The sequence below is a fragment of the Mixophyes fleayi genome, chromosome 3 (genome assembly GCF_038048845.1).
Source record: "Mixophyes fleayi isolate aMixFle1 chromosome 3, aMixFle1.hap1, whole genome shotgun sequence".
Classification (NCBI taxonomy): Eukaryota; Metazoa; Chordata; class Amphibia; order Anura; family Limnodynastidae; genus Mixophyes; species Mixophyes fleayi.
The window spans coordinates 264,510,716-264,528,175 of record NC_134404.1 but is presented as its reverse complement, the minus strand read 5'-3'; the positions used below and the strand labels follow the sequence as shown (position 1 = coordinate 264,528,175).

Below are 17,460 nucleotides of genomic sequence, written 5' to 3'. Positions count from 1 at the left end.
ACCACTTCTAATCCAAGGAGAGCATGTAGCTCTTCAAATATGGTCCTAAAATAGACTATTTATATAATAGGCTGGTGAGTACTACCAAAGCAGCATCACAATTTTATGCAATAGGGTTAAAAGCTCCTTTTTTGTAAAGGGTTTTTATTAATTTTTTTTAAAATTATTTCACTTCAACAATTTGATGTTTTGCAAATGCAGCACGAACAGCAGGGTACATGGAATCAGTATGAATATATGACAAAGTTAAGGTAATTAAAAGCATACTGTAAGGAGACCCTTTTTGCAGATACATGAAATGTGACAGCTTAAACTATAATTACCAGAGCTTACTGAAAATATATATTTATTGTTTGAGTGGTCAAAAGGGAAATAAAGATAAGTGCAGTGAAACAATAAAACAAAGCTTCAAATGACATACAGAATATCACAATGTATTCAGGACACAAAAGAAACCGGGTCTAAAGAGTGATCAGAACCAGGACCCATGGGGTGAAAATGTATGGCCAGCTTTTATGGTTTACAAATAGTAGTAATAGTACAATAGGCAGGGGATGACACTGTTGAGATTGCTTTTAGGTATTAAAATATTTTCCTTACGTGTTGAAGCGATGCAATCTAATTGTTAAGTGTGCAGCACAATATTGGAAACCTGCATGGACGTACTTCAAATCTTGGCACTCAAAAATAAATCTAGTTTCAAACAGAAATGACAGTACCAATACATTCAATTAAAATCAAAATGTAAAGAACTGTTGGGATCAGCTACATTTAAACATAGCCAATCGTTTTGGAACTTTTGCTCCCATATAAGCTCTAGAAGACAAATTGGATCTGATTCTATAAATTACATTAAACTAGTAAATTTCACTTCAAAATTACATGTATTCTATTTCCTTTTACCCCTTCACAACCAGACAGATTCTTTTGCATTTCAAAAATGCCACTAACCAAGAACAGCTTCTTCACTACTTACTGTACCAACAAATCTTAGAACAGTATTTCTGGGGACAGAATGCGTTTCCTTCTCCATGTAGTTCAGAAAGGAAACAATTGTACGCTTTCTCCAAGATACTATAAACGTTTACATTTATAAAGCTGTTCTTTATGAAGAGGAAAAGCAAAATATAAAACTGTAAATTTAAAGGCCATAGAGTAGCAGTACACCCCAAAAAGTACTCAATGTAGGACCTAGATGCCTCATCCAGGTACCTGCAACTGCTGCCTTTTGACTTCCAGTGGCAGCTGGTTCAGCAGTGCATGTTCTATTATAACACATTTATGTGGACTAATGCACCCAAACATGTATGTAGCCACTTTTCTTACTGCATGTTAGCTGGACAGATTACTAGGTTGAATACATGAAGGTGTGCATTTGTTTGCAACACCAAGCAATTCTTGTATTCATTACAATCCTAGAAATACCTATACTAAAAGTCACTCATGAGATATTTGAAATAAGTGACTGTCTTTATCCCAATGGTAAATATAATGCTAAAAAAACAATATCTTCACGATAGCAGAAAGCAATCATTTTAGCAGTGGTGGTGAACGGGTGTTTGTGCACACAGAGGGGGGGGGGGGTTCTAGAGCAGCTCATGCAGAGGTATTTAATGACTTATTGTGGCCCACAGACCTTGAGGTTATACATTTGTTGGACAATTTAAAATGTAGGTCATACTGGCAAAATATATTTCTATGATCAAGCAAGGGTATTCCTTAACAGATATTTGACAAGGATTCCTGCTAAATTTTTCCATTTATTTTTCTTAAGTGAAGTATGTATTTAGGGCACCCTTAGATTTTCATTAGGATGGAAGCTAGAAAGGCTATCATTAAGCCTGCTGACTAACATGGTCATCTCTTCATGACCATTATTTAAGCACTGGTCTCACTGTAGATGGTTAGCTGCATATACACATCCTCCGCTATATGTTAAAGCCAACAGTTCATGGCAAAGACCATATTACTTCCTTTTTTTATAGTCAAGTTTGAGGCTTACCAGATGTGGTAAGCAGCCTTTGTGGTCTGCCACCCTTGTTCCACCATCTTTATATCAAAGCATTTGAAAAGCAAAATGCTTGTGTAGTAAGTCCACAGAAAATGTGGTAGCTTTGAGTAGTGGGGAAATTGGCTCCAAGAACATTTTTGCATTTGTACCCATAGAAACAGATAGTTGGCAGATGTTTCCGTTGGCAATGTAACTATGTTTAACCAAGTTTATACACTTTACACCATACCTGGCTGTTACTGGGGTATTGCTGTAGGTTAAATCTGACTGTTTTCAACTGCTACTGCTGTGGACTTCCAAATTCAGTCTTTGAAGAACAGGATGTGGGATTTTTCTATATGAACAGTTAGGCATACATACTGATTTACTCTACAAAAAGCTCTAAAAGCTGGTCTGATATAAAGAGATGTATATAGAAAGTTGGAAAGAAATTGTCAGCCTGTACAAAAATTGCCACTCACTTTTACATATTTGAAGGAAAACCTACATACTTCGCTCCTCCAGTGCAGCCAGCATAGTGCTGCCAGATGTCCATGGTCATCTATTTAATACCCTGCACACACCAACACTATCACAGGCACACTACACTGCTATAGCAGTATTGATCAGTGGCCCAGGCATTATCACCAAGTTTTTATTTTTAGCCAGTTTCACAGTAAGCACTTTAAAACTGTAAGCTTATATATGCACAGCCCTCTGCACCAGTTTTTATTGATGTTATGTGCATCTCTAACAAATCATACAAACTATGTAGATGCTGGAATGTTATAGACTGATTAAGGGGAGGGTCATTTAAAATGATTTTTTTAAATCTGCTGCCCTGAATGAAACTATATGAAGTATAAACTACTGCTATTCACATGGGCAGCTAAATAAAAAAACTCAAATATTTGTGTATATGCCATTTTCCAGCAGCAGTAGTCGTACATAGGCCCAAGAAGCAGTACTCTGCATGCGTGTAAGTATCAGATTGCCTTATTGCAAAATACTCATGTAAAAGCAGCACTAGATGGATTTTTGCTACCAATAGTTTCAGTGCTTGTAGACATACAGCACAGTATAATTACATATGGAACAAAGTTTTAACGAGATACAATTGAGTTTCTTAATACTCTGAAATATACATAGCTGGTCATATTTTGAAGAATTTCCTTATTTGTGCAGAGGTGAATTGACCAGACCTGAACTAATACCACATTCACCCCATTCAATGGGCAAGACTAAATGCCCACTTTTCACGTTCCATTTAGGATACCATTAGTTCGACATTTCCAGATTTGTATTTTTGCAGTTCAGATCTGTACCCATGTAAAGCAAGACCCATATGCCCTTGGTGCAGATAAACAAATGAAACAATACAGGGTAATCAGAGCTGTTTTGGAATATATACAGAAGTACCACCATTGTTTCCTCACCGCTACATTGAGCAAGGTTACCATCTATATGTAATTACTAGTGTTAATATCCCAGATTTGCTTTATAGACTGAAAAATATTTACACAATGGTCAAGGCTTAAGCAAAGTCTGAAGCAAAACTAATCTTAATCCTTAAATGGCTTGATATTGAAATTGGAAACTGTGGGTGGAGATTAAACATTTTAAATATCCATTTGATAACGTGACAAAAATAAGTAGAAGATTTGTCAAGTCATATTTCTAGCTTCTATTTTTAGTGCATTTCTTTTTGAACTTGCTACAATCGTTTAGATTCCTTATTGGTGATTATTTTGTAAAATATATTTGTCATCTATTCAAAAACTATACTCCTTTATTCTCAAGAATTGTATTGTTTCATTTTCAACATTACCTATGAAGGAATTTTCTAATTCAAAAGAACTGATCTTTGCAACCATACCTGTAAAGAACTATATTGAGTGGGAGAAGACATTACATTGACATGACTAAAAAGGACTTAAAATGTGTAAGGAAGTAGCCAAACCTTGCTAAAGATTGTGGTATCCAAACTAGGTGCACACAAGCTTAAAGCCCACTACTAAAGCAATTCAGATGATGGGGAACGATTTTGAAGACTTCGTTTGAACACCACTTCACAACAATAAGTGGAAAATATTTTTATGGTGTTTTCTACATGCGATTTCACAAAATATGCTGTAGTGATGTGTGCTAATGCACCCTCTCGAAACTAGTATCCTGTATTCTAAATCCTACAGTTCTTATGTTTCATGTAGCACCAACTCTTTCTACTATATATTTAAAACAAAACAGTCATAAAACCTCTGTGCAGTATTCTTCTCCAATTGATCAACACAGGTCTGAACACGCCCATTTTCCTTTTATGGACTATTAGGTTATGTGGTGGTAAAGACAGTGCATGAAAACTGCAGTTATACAGCATTGATGTGAACAAACCCTAACATATGAAAGTGTAAAGTAAACCACCTCACACAAAAACAAAAAAAAAAAACAGAAAATGAAACTTAGTGCAGATTTTTATACATTTCTCCAACATAAAAAGCCAGGATAATCTACCTTAAAACTATGCTTTACTACAAGAAAAATACAGACGGCACTTTCTGAAATTCATTAGGGCAGTGGATCCCTAATTTTCAGTTCAATGCACCCTTAGGGTCTCCATAATATTTTCAAGGCACCCCTGAGCCAAAATAATTACCAAGTAGTCACCCGCTTTGCTTACCACTGGTCCTGGCTAAGGAACACCCGTGTGATTGCCCAGGCACCCCAAGGGGCCTAGACACACAGTTTGGGAACCACTGTATTAAGGGAAGCACTGTATACTTTGCACTTGACCATGCAACATGCAGGACTAAAACTTCCAGCCGCAATGCAGCCATCTCTAACAGATGTCTAGAGCACAAAAATCCATAGTTAACAGGTGCATCAAGGCTTATCGTATACTAGGCAGTGGTTACATAATGTATAGAAGGGGTATACCCCCCAAGTTCCTGTGCTTAAGGATGATGAGCATGTATTATTGTAACACAAGAACCATTGAAAATTCCAAATGTGGAAAGTTACCCCGACACTGTTTTCTAGGCAAATAGAATACTATTCCTATATCTAGAGTTGAGCGAAGTCCACAAAAAATTCACCCCATTCTGTATTTGACTGCAAAACTTTCACAGTGGATTTGCCTTATATAGTTCCTGGTCCTTCCTCCAACCACACTGCAAATTGGAACAATTATCCCAGCTATATTCAAAGACTAGGTTCTGCAAAATGAGAATTTAAAATACAAAACAATGCTGATCAGTTGAATGACAAAGCAAAAGGGGAATATAAAGATGATTCTCTATTATCACACCAGAACAGCTGCAAAACTATCTGTGCAAATATTCACTAAGATTTCGCTCATCACTACCTATTCTTTACAAACTATTTTCGATGTGTTAACTTTTTGGTCTCACCTGAAATATGATACTTACCAGTCGGTTACCAGCAACCATACATACTTACCATGGCAACTAGTACTTACCAGTAAACTTGGTGTTTTACATAGACCAAGCTACTGAAAGAAACAGAACAATAGTGTTACACAGGACAAATACTGCATGATGCAACACACAGCAAGGATGTATTTTGCAATCAGCAGTACACTGGAGATTTATTAAAGTCATGGTAGGATGTACTAAGGTTAGCTAAAATCTGAAACAAACACTAGAGTAAAATAGTCAGCACTGAGAATTTGAAGCTATTTTTTGTTCAACTAATTCTCTGGTCTGAATAAAAGAATCAAAGCTAGAAAACTGGACCCCAAAATTAATTTTTTAAAAAACCTTGTTATTTTAGACTTCAAATGTAGTTAGCTTTACAATTCAAGCCATTTCCCCAAAAACAGTTGTGGTATCTAATCTGTCTGAAATCTGAGCTATATGTATTTCACAGTTGAATTTCAATTGTATTAGGGCCAAGACTAGCATGCACAAGATGTTCTACACAACAGGACAGTGCTAGCTGACCAGCCTGCTTGACTTGGAAGCATAGATGGCTACTTTAGTGTTTGCCTGGGCAACAGAAAATTTGTTGGCCATTATGCATTGAGCATAATATACTAAACCGGAGAATAAAGAAGTTGGCGACAGACTCTCTTTATAAAAAAGTGGAAGAAAAATCAGTGCTGGCTGTGTTCATGTTCAGTCATGTACTGTCTCCAACCCCTGAATGCACGGGAGGTTGGTGCGACATGTGGATACTTATCAACTTCTAAACTGAACATTGCAGGGTAGAAGGTACCCAAGCCCACATAACTGCAACTCATTAATACCAATTTCTTTAGACAATGCAGTTAAAAATGATGTATAACCCCAGGTTTCACATCATACTTGCACAGTGCTTTGCTGAGATAACTGAAGAAAAATGGCATAAACAGTGCAGACCAGTGCCAAACAGCTATATATATTTAGTGGGAGAAAAAGTGGATAAAATTACTCACATTTTAGTGATTTCATGCAAAAGGGAGTCTGAAAAACAAAAACACAATATAAGAAAACTGACATTTCCTTGTCAAATTGTCAACATAAAACATGCAAATTAGCCAGCTGTCCCTGTCTCATGCCTGGGGCAAACCAGGCAAGTCTCCAAATGTTTTCACCACGACGGTTAGACAGAAAACAGTGATTCAAATCCACCAATGCAAACCAACATGATCCATGGGATATAGAGCCCAAATAAAAATCAAAATGTCTGTTTACATTTAGAGTGGATGACAGGATGGAAGCCTTATCCACTTTTCAAAGCTAAAAGACAACCTAAGGCATACTTACTCAAGACTGCAGTAGTTTTATAACAAAGAAAATACTTTGAAAAAAAAAAACATTGAGAAAGCTCTTTAGCCACTGAAAGAGGCAATACCATTTTGGAAACAACATAACTCCTGCACAGCCAGTATCCAGCTTGCACTGTATTGCTCAGTAATTACTTGCAAGTGTAGGTCAGACTGCTGAGACTGTTTCAGCAGATTTACTAACACTATCACCACGAGTAAAAACACTGCCACATACCATTACCCAGCTTGTCAAGATAACCGGTTGTGTATTTGAATAAAGGTTTTTACCATCTACGGTTAAGCACAGTAGGGGCCCCCCCCCCCCATATCATTTCCCAGCTTTAACTAAATCTTCCAACAAGGTCTAAGATTGTAACACTAACAAGATATTATCCATTTTACCAAAGTACTTCAATTCGGGAAACAAGGCTCCAAAATATGAAAGCAAAAAAACTTGTTAAAAGCACAATCATGTAAGATATTGATGGCTTTGTTTCTCAAATGTTCACACATGAAATTAAAAAAGGCACCAGAGAAATTAAAGAGTACTTTATTTCAGACTAGAAGAGGGGAAGATCCCTTTATGTAAAAGGGATTAACGGAGGTATACAACTTACCAGAAACTTGTTAGTTAAAATAGTGGTCAAGCATGTACTTTATTTACAAAGTCAGTTCATAGGAGATGCTCCCATCCATAGTTAAAAGACGGGAGGCCGTTATAGCTTGTCAAACTTTACCTTAAGGGCATTAAGCCACAGAACGTCAGTTGCTCCAAAGTATTTTGTACCATTCAGCTGGGATATAGGTGAAAATCCCTCCGTGTAACGGGTTACTTTACACCATGCTTCTCATCGCAGGGTTGGGACACCGCTGAACTGCTTTGCACAGGTCTTTGGTAGCAAAATAAAGCAGCTGGTGTATATCTGAGGCGACTGCCATGCAATGGCCTTTAAAGATGTGCATACGGACCAGGCCAAACTGCTGTAATGGACGGAATCCCAATCCACTACTTTATAGTGGAAAGAGTGTGGACATCAGCACATTCCTTTGAGCTCTTTAATTGCAGCAAGTCTAAGCATAACGCAGACATGGCAGTTGTATGGGGCAGGGATTAGGTTTCTTAAAAGTCTGTGACAATCCCAAACACAAGAGTGTAATTCACTTTTATTTATTGCAAATAAAGTTCTACGGATGTATTCCAGCTCACCCTTGTAAAAGGTTAGCAGGCAAAATATAAAGAACTGACATTATTGCAAAAAAATGCTATGTAGTAATGTTAACTCACAATATCATTCGTTTACATTAATGGTGCAACTACAAGCATACTAGGCAAATTATATATTGCAAGGGGAGGGGAAGTGGAGATACAAACACAGCTAACTTCATATAGATCCCATCAGACAACTAGATTTACAACAAGTTTAGTTTAATAAGAAACAGGCAGTTAAGCCTTTTCTTTGCAGAATCAAAATGTTTAACAATTCCAAAAAAAACAAAAAAAAAAAAACAGTGTTAAACCTTCACAAGTTAAAGTCTGCGGTTTCCACAGGTAAAGCAGAACATTAAGAGCCATTGACTCTCCAACCTCTCAAATTTGCTCGGCAAGCTTTATTTTTTCAATCTATTCCCTTAGACTGCAAATAGCCGTCAAGCACTCAACTTAGGAAGCTCCATCCTAAAACTAGCGAGGCAATGGAGAATTACATAATTTTTAAGTCACTACAGTCCACTACACAAGTCTACAATTTGAATGTCAACATGTAAACTTTGACAGTAAATCCTGACTTCCTTCCAATGGGCTTAATTAATGGAGTAAATTCCTTAATAAAAAGACACCAGGTACAAAGCAACATCTTTACTTTTCGTATGATAAAAAAAGAAAAGAAAAAAACGTTACAGATAAAAAAAGTAGAACCCTTAAATACTGACACATTCCTCTTATTGTGCACAATGCGGAGGTTCTTATGAATCACTTTAAAACTGCAATAAAATGTACAAAAAAAATAAAAATGAACCCAAGTAACTAAAAAACAAACAAAGAAAAAAAAAAACAAAAGAAGTTTAAACAAAACCAATAAAGAACCCACAGGCACTTCCTCTTGTGGAATGTTTTTAAAAAGTTAGCCTAAAGAAAACAGTCGACTTCTTGTGAAGGTTTTGAAGAGAAATATGTATCAGTTCATTTTTATTTGGGTATTCAATAATATCCTTGGTGGTACTGCTGGCTCCATGGCTTTTGACCCCAGTATTGCTGCAATTAGAAAAAGGGGTAAATATTAACATGTTAACAAGCTTGTAAGCTTCTATGCCAACAAGAATTGCTTAGGTTATGTGTAACATTTGATTTCTTTTTCACCCCATTGTTCATTATATCTAGGAGCCCAATACAGACTAGATACCAAGAAATTCAGTATTAAGTCTTATGTAGCCTATAGTATGTGGCGTATATAAATGAAATTGGCTAAAGCTAGAGTCAGATGCCTCAGTTAGCGGTTTCAGTACAGAGAAGGCCACTTCTAATGGACGGCGCCTAGAATGGCACAGATGAGATACTTACACCCTGCTGCTGCCACTGGTTGTAACCCTGAGAATGGTTTTTGAAGCCACGGTTGTTTCCCCTTCCTCTAAAGTTCTGCAGATGTAACAGAGTTTACAAACTGATTAATGAACGCAAAATCACAGCCAAAAGGTCCTAAAGCATTTGAAGTGGTTTAATGGTCATGAATTATGACACTAACCATAACCAGTCTTACCTGATTGTAGTTTCCACGGCTGGGCATAACAGCACCACCTCCACCACGGCCAAAGTTCCCACGGTTATTGTAGCCACCTCTGTTATGATAGACAGGTGCACGAGGATATGGATAGCCAATAGCTCCACCACCGCCGCCTCCTCCTCCTCCTCCTCCACGCTGTGGCATGTTACCTCCCCTCCTGTTGAATCCTCCACGATTCACTGGAGCTGAAAGAGAAATATATATTGTAATAAAACACCTTAAGTTACACCTAAATATACACAAGTTTGAAACAAAAATGTGGTGAATATTTACCTACAAGTCACTGCAAGACTCATTCCAGTAACACAATTAGGGCTTGTTTATACGAGTTGGTAATTATTTCCCAAGTCATAACTTTTTGATCACAAAGCAGATGTGAGCAAAAGGCTCAGATGGCATTAAGAGCCATGACAAAACAGATGTTTAAACGAGTAAATATGGCTGAGACCGAGCAGTGAGAGACTAGTGTATGCTTTCCACTTATAGCCTAAACAGCATTAATCCATTTGAAACGCAAAGCCAGAGTTTTCTGAGCACTGTTTTAATACGGTCAACTTACCTCCACCTCGGAAGTTTCCTCCACGCATATTGAAGCCTCCACCTCCACGGCCTCTATGCCCGCCATGCCCATGTGGCATTCCACCTCTGGTCTTGTTATTCTTGTTCTTGTTCAGTTTCTTCACTCCAAGATTTTGCTTCTTCTCAGGGGGGAGGGATTTTTTGCTCTCCTCTTTGTACTGTTCTACAAGTTTCTCAGCTTCTTCCTTTTGCAACTCAACGTAAAATATTTCATCAAAGCACTCACTGGCTTCTGGTAGAGTAAAGCTCCCTACAGAAAGGTCAAAACGTTAAAAACAACCCAATGACAAGGATGTAAAGAAGACAACATTAACATTTTAAATCTACAGCTCAACTCTAGCATAACAGTAACCTTTAGGCTTTTGTCCGTTTACCACTAGAAAATACAGTAGGAAAGAGCCGCCAAGCTACTATCCTAGCTAGCATGCTATACAGAGTGGCCCACAATGTACCATTATTCTTTGAAACTTAGGTATATACTAAGAAAGGGACTGTAAAGCTTACCTTTCATCTTAAGAACAGCATGTTCTGGAAGGTCTTTGCCTTCAACCTCTGCCTTTTTCTGGGTTCTCTCTTTATACACCTCATCACTTGGGCACACAACAACAGCTTTACGTTGAAAGCCTGCAAACAGGCACATTTTCCTCCTCTGAGCAGCAGCAGACACGTTTGTCTAAAAGAATTAAGACAAAAGCAGCTATTAAGTCTATTTTTCTTTAATTTTTTTATTCCAATATAAAGCTTTGCAAACCTAGTCATATCAAGGCATGCAAACCTTATTAGATGTATAACTGTTTTCCTGCAAATGATTCACAATATTACAATTGGGCAATATTACCCAGAAGTCCAGAGCACAGCCTAAGTCTTTCTAAATCCTCAATGCTATTTACAGACAGAATAGCAGGTTTGGACAACCTGTGGTACCCCAGGTGTTATGCAACTACAAGCCCCAGCATCCTTCACCAGTTGATAGCTGGCAGTGTATGCTGGTACTTGTTAGTTTCACAACACATTAAGAGCCACAGGTTCTCCAAACCTGCTCTACAGCATTTCACATGTTCGGTAAAACCAATTCTGAATTTCAAACAAGGACTATTGCTGTCAGAATAGGCTCCAAAGCATGAAACCGGCCTATTATGCACAATAGTACATAATCTAGTCTCCGCTTTGAGTTTTTGAAATTGTCACTATGAGGTGTTTGACATAACTTATTTCAGGGAAACTTACTCCCCTACACAAAATAAAAAACTAAAAATATGGATCAGTTTGCGTCTCTCTTATGGGAAAACTTACTTGATCGAGAATAAAGTGCCTCTTTTTACGAGCAGCAATTTCAATGAACTTGCTAAGGCATTGTGGTGCCCTCTGAAGCAAAGCATTTAGTTTTCCTGCGTCAGTCATCTTTTTATTGCCGACCTAAAATAAAAATTTTGAGAGCTGTCAAACTACATGCAAGAATATGACAATTAAATCAATGAAAGTGAAACTTATTTATGTCAAAAGCGAATATGTGATCAGGATATGGGAAGTGCTGCATACATATGTGCATGACATGCCTTTTTTGGCTTAAATGGTATTTAGGTTTAGTGGCATTTTCAACAAATCATCTCAGCCTAAACTTCAGTATATTATCTTACCATCATTCTTTCCATAATGTTGTTTGTTCCAAGGACATTATACATCCCTGGATTCTCTGAAACTTGGTTAGTGACCCATGAAGTTTTTCCAGCTCCTGGCAAGCCAATCATCATGATCACCTGAGAACACAAGGCAAATATACAATGTATGAAATGCAGATTATATTACTACAGAAAACTAAGGAGATGCAAAAGTACAGCACAGGGCATCCAATATAAACACACCACTCACCTCACAGTCCTTTTTCAATTCAGGCCCTGTAGGTGCTCTCTCACGATCTTCAAGTGGGACATTTTGAATAAATGAATATCCTTCAGGAATTGGAAAGAATGGTTCAGCCTGTTGGCCAAAGTTAAACTCCACAGCGCAATTGTGGCAGAGAACGTGTGGAAATAGTGCCTCGTCTGAAAAGACATCTTTGCCAATTTTTAAAGCCACTCCAAGATCCTGACCATTTTTCATATAAGAAAGCTCAACTTCGTCACCTTCAAAGTTCTAAAAAAAAAAAATCAAAAACATACAACATTAATTGTTCAGCTATGGACTAAGTAAAATCACTGGCATCTGTACAAACACTAACAGCTTAACATCACACAACTTCATCTGTACAAACACTAACAGCTTAACATCACACAACTTCATCTGTACAAACACTAACAGCTTAACATCACACAACTTCATCTGTACAAACACTAACAGCTTAACATCACACAACTTATGTTTTTGGGGATGCACTACTGGTGTACTGAAAAAAAAAAAAAAGTGTTTTCTATAAATAGAAAAAAAATTTTAAAAATTAATTTGCTAGCTTTTTGTTATGTTCTAGGACACATGTTTAGGTGTAACAATATCAACAGGCCCCAGTGAAGCACAAGGAACATCGAAGGACAAAACTGCAACATGGGTGACCAAAATGGACAGTTCTGGTGCTTGGCCTTCGAAGCCAGCTTTCCTGTAATTATTCCACCATTAAATACATATGTACGAGGTACTTGAACTAGAAAGATAAAGGGTACTGAGCCTCAAAGCTTATTATGGAAAGATAAATTAGTCTCTACAATGTCTAGAGTAAAACTTACAACAAGACAAGTGATGACATCATTCTCATCGTACTTCTCGCCATAGTCTTCAGCAATACCATTGGAATACTTAGATCCCTTTAGCGAATAGCCATACGATTTTTCATCTTCACCTAGGATTTCAAATTATAAGGAGATAAATAAAACCAGACCAAAGTCAAACCTATATGAATTAAAACAGAATTGGACAGTCCTTCACTAAAAAAATGCTGTATCACTGCATCTTCCTTTTACAGCCTATCCCACCAATATCTGCAATCTTATTGCTACAGGTAATTTTAGTGAAGCCATTAGTGTTCTTAGAAATTAATGTTTATAGGGAGAATTGAATTGCAGTTTTTCTTAGAATATCATACAGCCATAGCAGACTTAACTTGCTTTTTTATGTTTGAGTTTTAATCTATCCAAGCTTGTGCCATTGTGTATGGGCAGCACGGTGGCTTAGTGGTTAGCACTTCTGCCTTATCTGTGTGGAGTTTGTATGATCTCCCCATGTTTGCGTGGGTTTCCCCTCAATTTAAAAACATACTAGTAGGTTAATAGCCTGCTATCAAATTGACCCTAGACTAAGCTCCAAAGTGGGAGGGACTGATGCGAGTAAGTTCTCTGTACAGCGCTGTGGAATTAGTGGCGCTAAATAAATAAATGATGATGTATAGGAATAATAGTTTATAAAGTATAGGAAAAAATGATGCTCAATTATTGTTAAAAAAGTTCACTAAAATAATTCTTGAAATGCCAGCCAAGAATTTTATACAAAGTTAGATTTTACATACCCAACATGTATCCACAGGAGCTTAAGGACCAACCAACACGCACTTCATGTACATCAATGTCTTTAGAGTACAAGTGTTTTACAGGTATCTTCTCTGTAACCTGGAACAAGCAGAATATATTTTGGCATTTGGCGATCAACAATGGTGAAAGCGGATTAACCACCATTATTCTAGCATACCACTCACCTTCATTTCAAAGCACACTTTGCCCTTAGTAACGCCATATGTAGCCCTGCCACCAGCCCAAAGGAAAGCAAAACTCTCCATAGTTAGTGAAGTAGCACTTAAGCGATCCCGTGAAATTTTGAAGTGAAGGTCACAATTATCTATAACAAATAAACAATTTACAAATGTAAAATGACCCGTGCAAGTAACATACATGATGCCAAATGGAAACCAAGTAACAAAAAGCACTAAATAACTCACTATCCTCAATGAAATCACAGGCAAACCATTACATTAGCTGTATTTGAAAACAGTTTTGTTTTTAAGACCTCACACCCACTGGTGTTCATATATATTTACTAGCGTATTTAAAGCTCATATAACATGTGTAATCTGGTCTGACATTGAAAATCATCCTCCTGAACACAAACAAAGTCAAACATTTACATTTTACATTTCAGCTTGCTTGTGAACACAAATAAAGCACCAAATGGCAGTTAAACCATGTACATGCAAATATATAAAAATAACTCATGATATATTGCCTCAATTATAATTTAACAGAGCAGATGAAACTCCACTGAGTATTCCCCTTAATCAGGTAACTTAATTAGCAGCTAATCACAAATGAGGCCAATAGCAAATTTAACTACACTAGCATTGCAACAACACCCAAAATTTTGTGCAAATGTAAATGGCCTGGAGGTTTTCTAAGATACAGAACAAAAAAAAAACGACTACTTTGAAGCATCTACTTACAGGTGTCAAGGAGAACATTTTTTTCATCCAGTTTCTCATCTTCCTCTTCAACTGGTGGCTGAGGGGACTTGGACCTGCAATAATTATGCAAGTTAGAAAACGAGAAAGTGTGAAAGACCAAAAAGATGCATAAGTTGTACAAACTAACCTGCTATATTTGTGTTCTTCAATATACTCAAAATAACCGCGGCCGTGATCTTCACGTGGCCTTTTGACGCCTCTTTTCTTATCCTTTTGATCTTTACCATCTGCAACATAGGAGGGACTTGTTAAGCCTCATGTTCCTATAGCACACCACTGCATAGACACTATTATGTGCCACAAGAATGAGACTTCCAAAACTACTCTGTAGACCTTAAATTTAAAACATGAATTATATGTGTGCAAAGCTTTAACTGGGCTTCTAGATAATTTTGCAGCCTATGGTAGCACCACAGAACAATTAAAATATTTACTCAGAAACAAATCAGTAAATATCCACACAGTCAAGGGATTGTCATACCAATCTATTACCATTTTGGGCAACTGTTCACCAACTGCAGTGTTAAAAGTGCTTTAACAACAATTTCAATAATAGATCACCATTTTTTACAAGCATATAAGCTGTGATCCACTTCCAACTAAAGTAATTCAGAGCAACACTTGATAGTCTTACTGCAAACTTAAGAAACAAACCAACTAAATAATTGAGAGCACACGAGTTTGTCATGACATTGCAGTAAACCACCCTATAAGTTTTAGCAATCCTTGTATACAAGAGTTGTACATACAAGTGTTACAAACAGCTTTCAAAAAATAAAGATGTAAGATAATCAGCATGGTGTGGAGACAAGACTGCAAGAATGGGGAAACTGCGTATTACAAGAAAAAACATTACACATTTATCACAGAGTATTTATAACCTTGGAGTTAAACACCATATACTATGAACTGTTTACACCAATAAGACAAGGAAATGAGAAAAATGATATCACATTTGCAGCCACAAAGTTGACATAAAATAGCAGTAATGTACAATTAGAGACAAATCGCTAAAAGAAAACACTTGTATGTAATACAGCCAGTAAGTGAAGACTTGCTAACACTTAAAAATGTCAACACAATATATGCACAGGAACTTATTGAAAGGCTTCTGGCAATAAGTCTATATATAACCTCCAAGCATCTACTATTCCACTAGTTCAGGGATCATCTGAGCTACAATGTAGTAAGGTGTATGTAAACCAGTGTACACTATGCTGGGAAAGCCTTCATGCATAGCGGGGTAAATTAACTGCCCCCCCCATCTCGGACAATAAGCTATGGAGGGATAGAACGGATGGAAGGGGAGCAGGTGCAGCCCCTCACACTAGGGGTCTCTGAGCCTTGGCCGGACGTGACGTCACTACACCCAGCCAAGCGAGATACGTGACCTGCGGCCTCTGGTCACCGGCACCGTGCATGGGATGTGGGCGTGGCCAGCACACGTGCAGAACCACCACAATGTAATACCCGCCCGGGCACTTACCGCCTCTCCCGGAGCCTCCGGCCTCGTCGCACTTGATGGCCATGAGGGGCCGCGGCCCACTGGGCACGCTCTCTCCCTGCTTCTCCTGCTCCTTCCCGCGGCTGCTCTCGTCTCCTTGTTCCTCATCCTCTTCTTCCTCCAGCCCCACGGGGATGCCCTCATCGTCTTCATCCTCGTCCTCACCCTCCTGGAAACCCTGATCGTCCCCATTCTCGTCATCTTGGCCGGTTTCAGCAGCCTCTTCCCCCTCGGCAGCCTCGTCCTGAGCCACCTCGGCTCCATTCTCCCCGCCTACCTCCATCCCTTCCTCGTCCTCCTCTTCTTCCTCCTCACCACCTCCCTGCTCCAGATCAGCTCCTTCCACCGCATCGGCTCCTTCATCCGACACTGCACTGACCACCCCGCCGCCGCCGGACTCGCTCTCCTCGTCCAAGGCGGTCTGCAGCCTCTCCATGAGCTCGGCCTTGAGCCCTTTATCGTTCAGCTGTCGCTTCTTCAGCTCCTCCTTGAGCTCCGACACCTTCAGCTTTTTCACGTTAATGGGAGAACTCATGTTTGCAGGGTGTGATTAGGACCCGCTCCTAGACAGTGTCAGCCAAGTAAGGATGGGCGAGTGGGCGCGATGGCGGCTGCTCCTTCTCCCTGCGTCTCGACTCCTTCAAAATGGCGAAACAAACAAGGACGGAGCGCGCTGCCCTCTGGGTAAAGAGAAGAAGAGAATGAGGTTTAAACATCGGGATCTCCAAGGTTCTAGTCGGCCCGCCCTCCAGGAGGCGGAGCCTCGTATCGCGTGCGCTCTCACTAAGCAAACCGCTGCGCTCCAATACACCCGCTCACCCCGTAGCATTACCGTGCTCGCTGTCACCGGCAGGGATATACCGCTTACATCTGTGCACCCCCGGTCAAATGCGAATAGCTTAACTACAGGTGTCACACACGAGCCAACCAACCCGTATCCTCGGGTGGATGCAGCAGGTTCGGTTCCTGACTAAGGGATTAAATTAAACAATGGCTGCGGCACATGCTATTGAACCGAGTAAAGCGCCCGCGAAAAAATATCCCGCAGCCATACTTACCAGAGCGAGTGACGTAGAAGGGGGTGGAGCCGAGAGGAACAGTCGCCAGGAGCCGCTCCTAGAACTAAGGCGGTCGCATCCCCAGTGCTAAACGTATTATACTCGAACCACACCCCCTGCTGCTTACACTACCGTATTCCTTCTAGCACTGGGACACACATGGAACCTGGACATTGGCTCACTACAGTGTAATCGTGGGCAGTAATGACATTCTATAAGAGCCTTATAACACAGTGCCAGTGGTACTCAAGGCATTATACCCACTGACAAAATGAAATGTATGTTACCCGCATTTGTTACTTAATAAGTATTCTGATGTTGGAGGTTACTAGACTTTTTACCTTGAGAT

At 39.0% G+C, this 17,460-nt stretch overlaps 1 protein-coding gene across 2 annotated transcripts; it reads right to left on the bottom strand.

The window, feature by feature from the left end:
* Positions 1 to 7,907: 7,907 nt before the first annotated feature.
* On the bottom strand, positions 7,908 to 17,188 carry HNRNPU (heterogeneous nuclear ribonucleoprotein U). 2 transcript variants are annotated; one of them, XM_075203553.1, is made up of 15 exons: positions 17,112 to 17,188; positions 16,036 to 16,733; positions 14,677 to 14,776; positions 14,529 to 14,602; positions 13,791 to 13,930; positions 13,605 to 13,704; positions 12,829 to 12,941; positions 11,981 to 12,244; positions 11,749 to 11,868; positions 11,405 to 11,527; positions 10,616 to 10,784; positions 10,092 to 10,361; positions 9,509 to 9,717; positions 9,313 to 9,387; positions 7,908 to 9,006 (listed from the first exon to the last, which is right to left on the bottom strand). In XM_075203553.1, the coding sequence occupies exons 2-15, from the start codon at positions 16,586 to 16,588 to the stop codon at positions 8,953 to 8,955; spliced, it is 2,364 nt and encodes a 787-aa protein (XP_075059654.1). In that variant the 5' UTR covers positions 16,589 to 16,733; positions 17,112 to 17,188; the 3' UTR covers positions 7,908 to 8,952. The 2 variants fall into 2 exon arrangements, with proteins under 2 accessions (XP_075059654.1, XP_075059655.1); XM_075203554.1 differs by lacking the exon at positions 17,112 to 17,188 and adding an exon at positions 16,886 to 17,019.
* Between the last annotated feature and the right edge of the window lie 272 nt (positions 17,189 to 17,460).

Excerpts from the sequence above, each read along its gene's own strand:
- HNRNPU (XM_075203553.1), bottom strand. The coding sequence starts at position 16,588 with ATGAGTTCTCCCATTAACGTGAAAAAGCTGAAGGTGTCGGAGCTCAAG. Across the intron at positions 11,528-11,748 it reads ACATTATGGAAAGAATGATG|GTCGGCAATAAAAAGATGAC; the intron begins GTAAGATAATAT and ends TTTTTATTTTAG. Across the intron at positions 10,785-11,404 it reads GGCACTTTATTCTCGATCAA|ACAAACGTGTCTGCTGCTGC; the intron begins GTAAGTTTTCCC and ends TAATTCTTTTAG.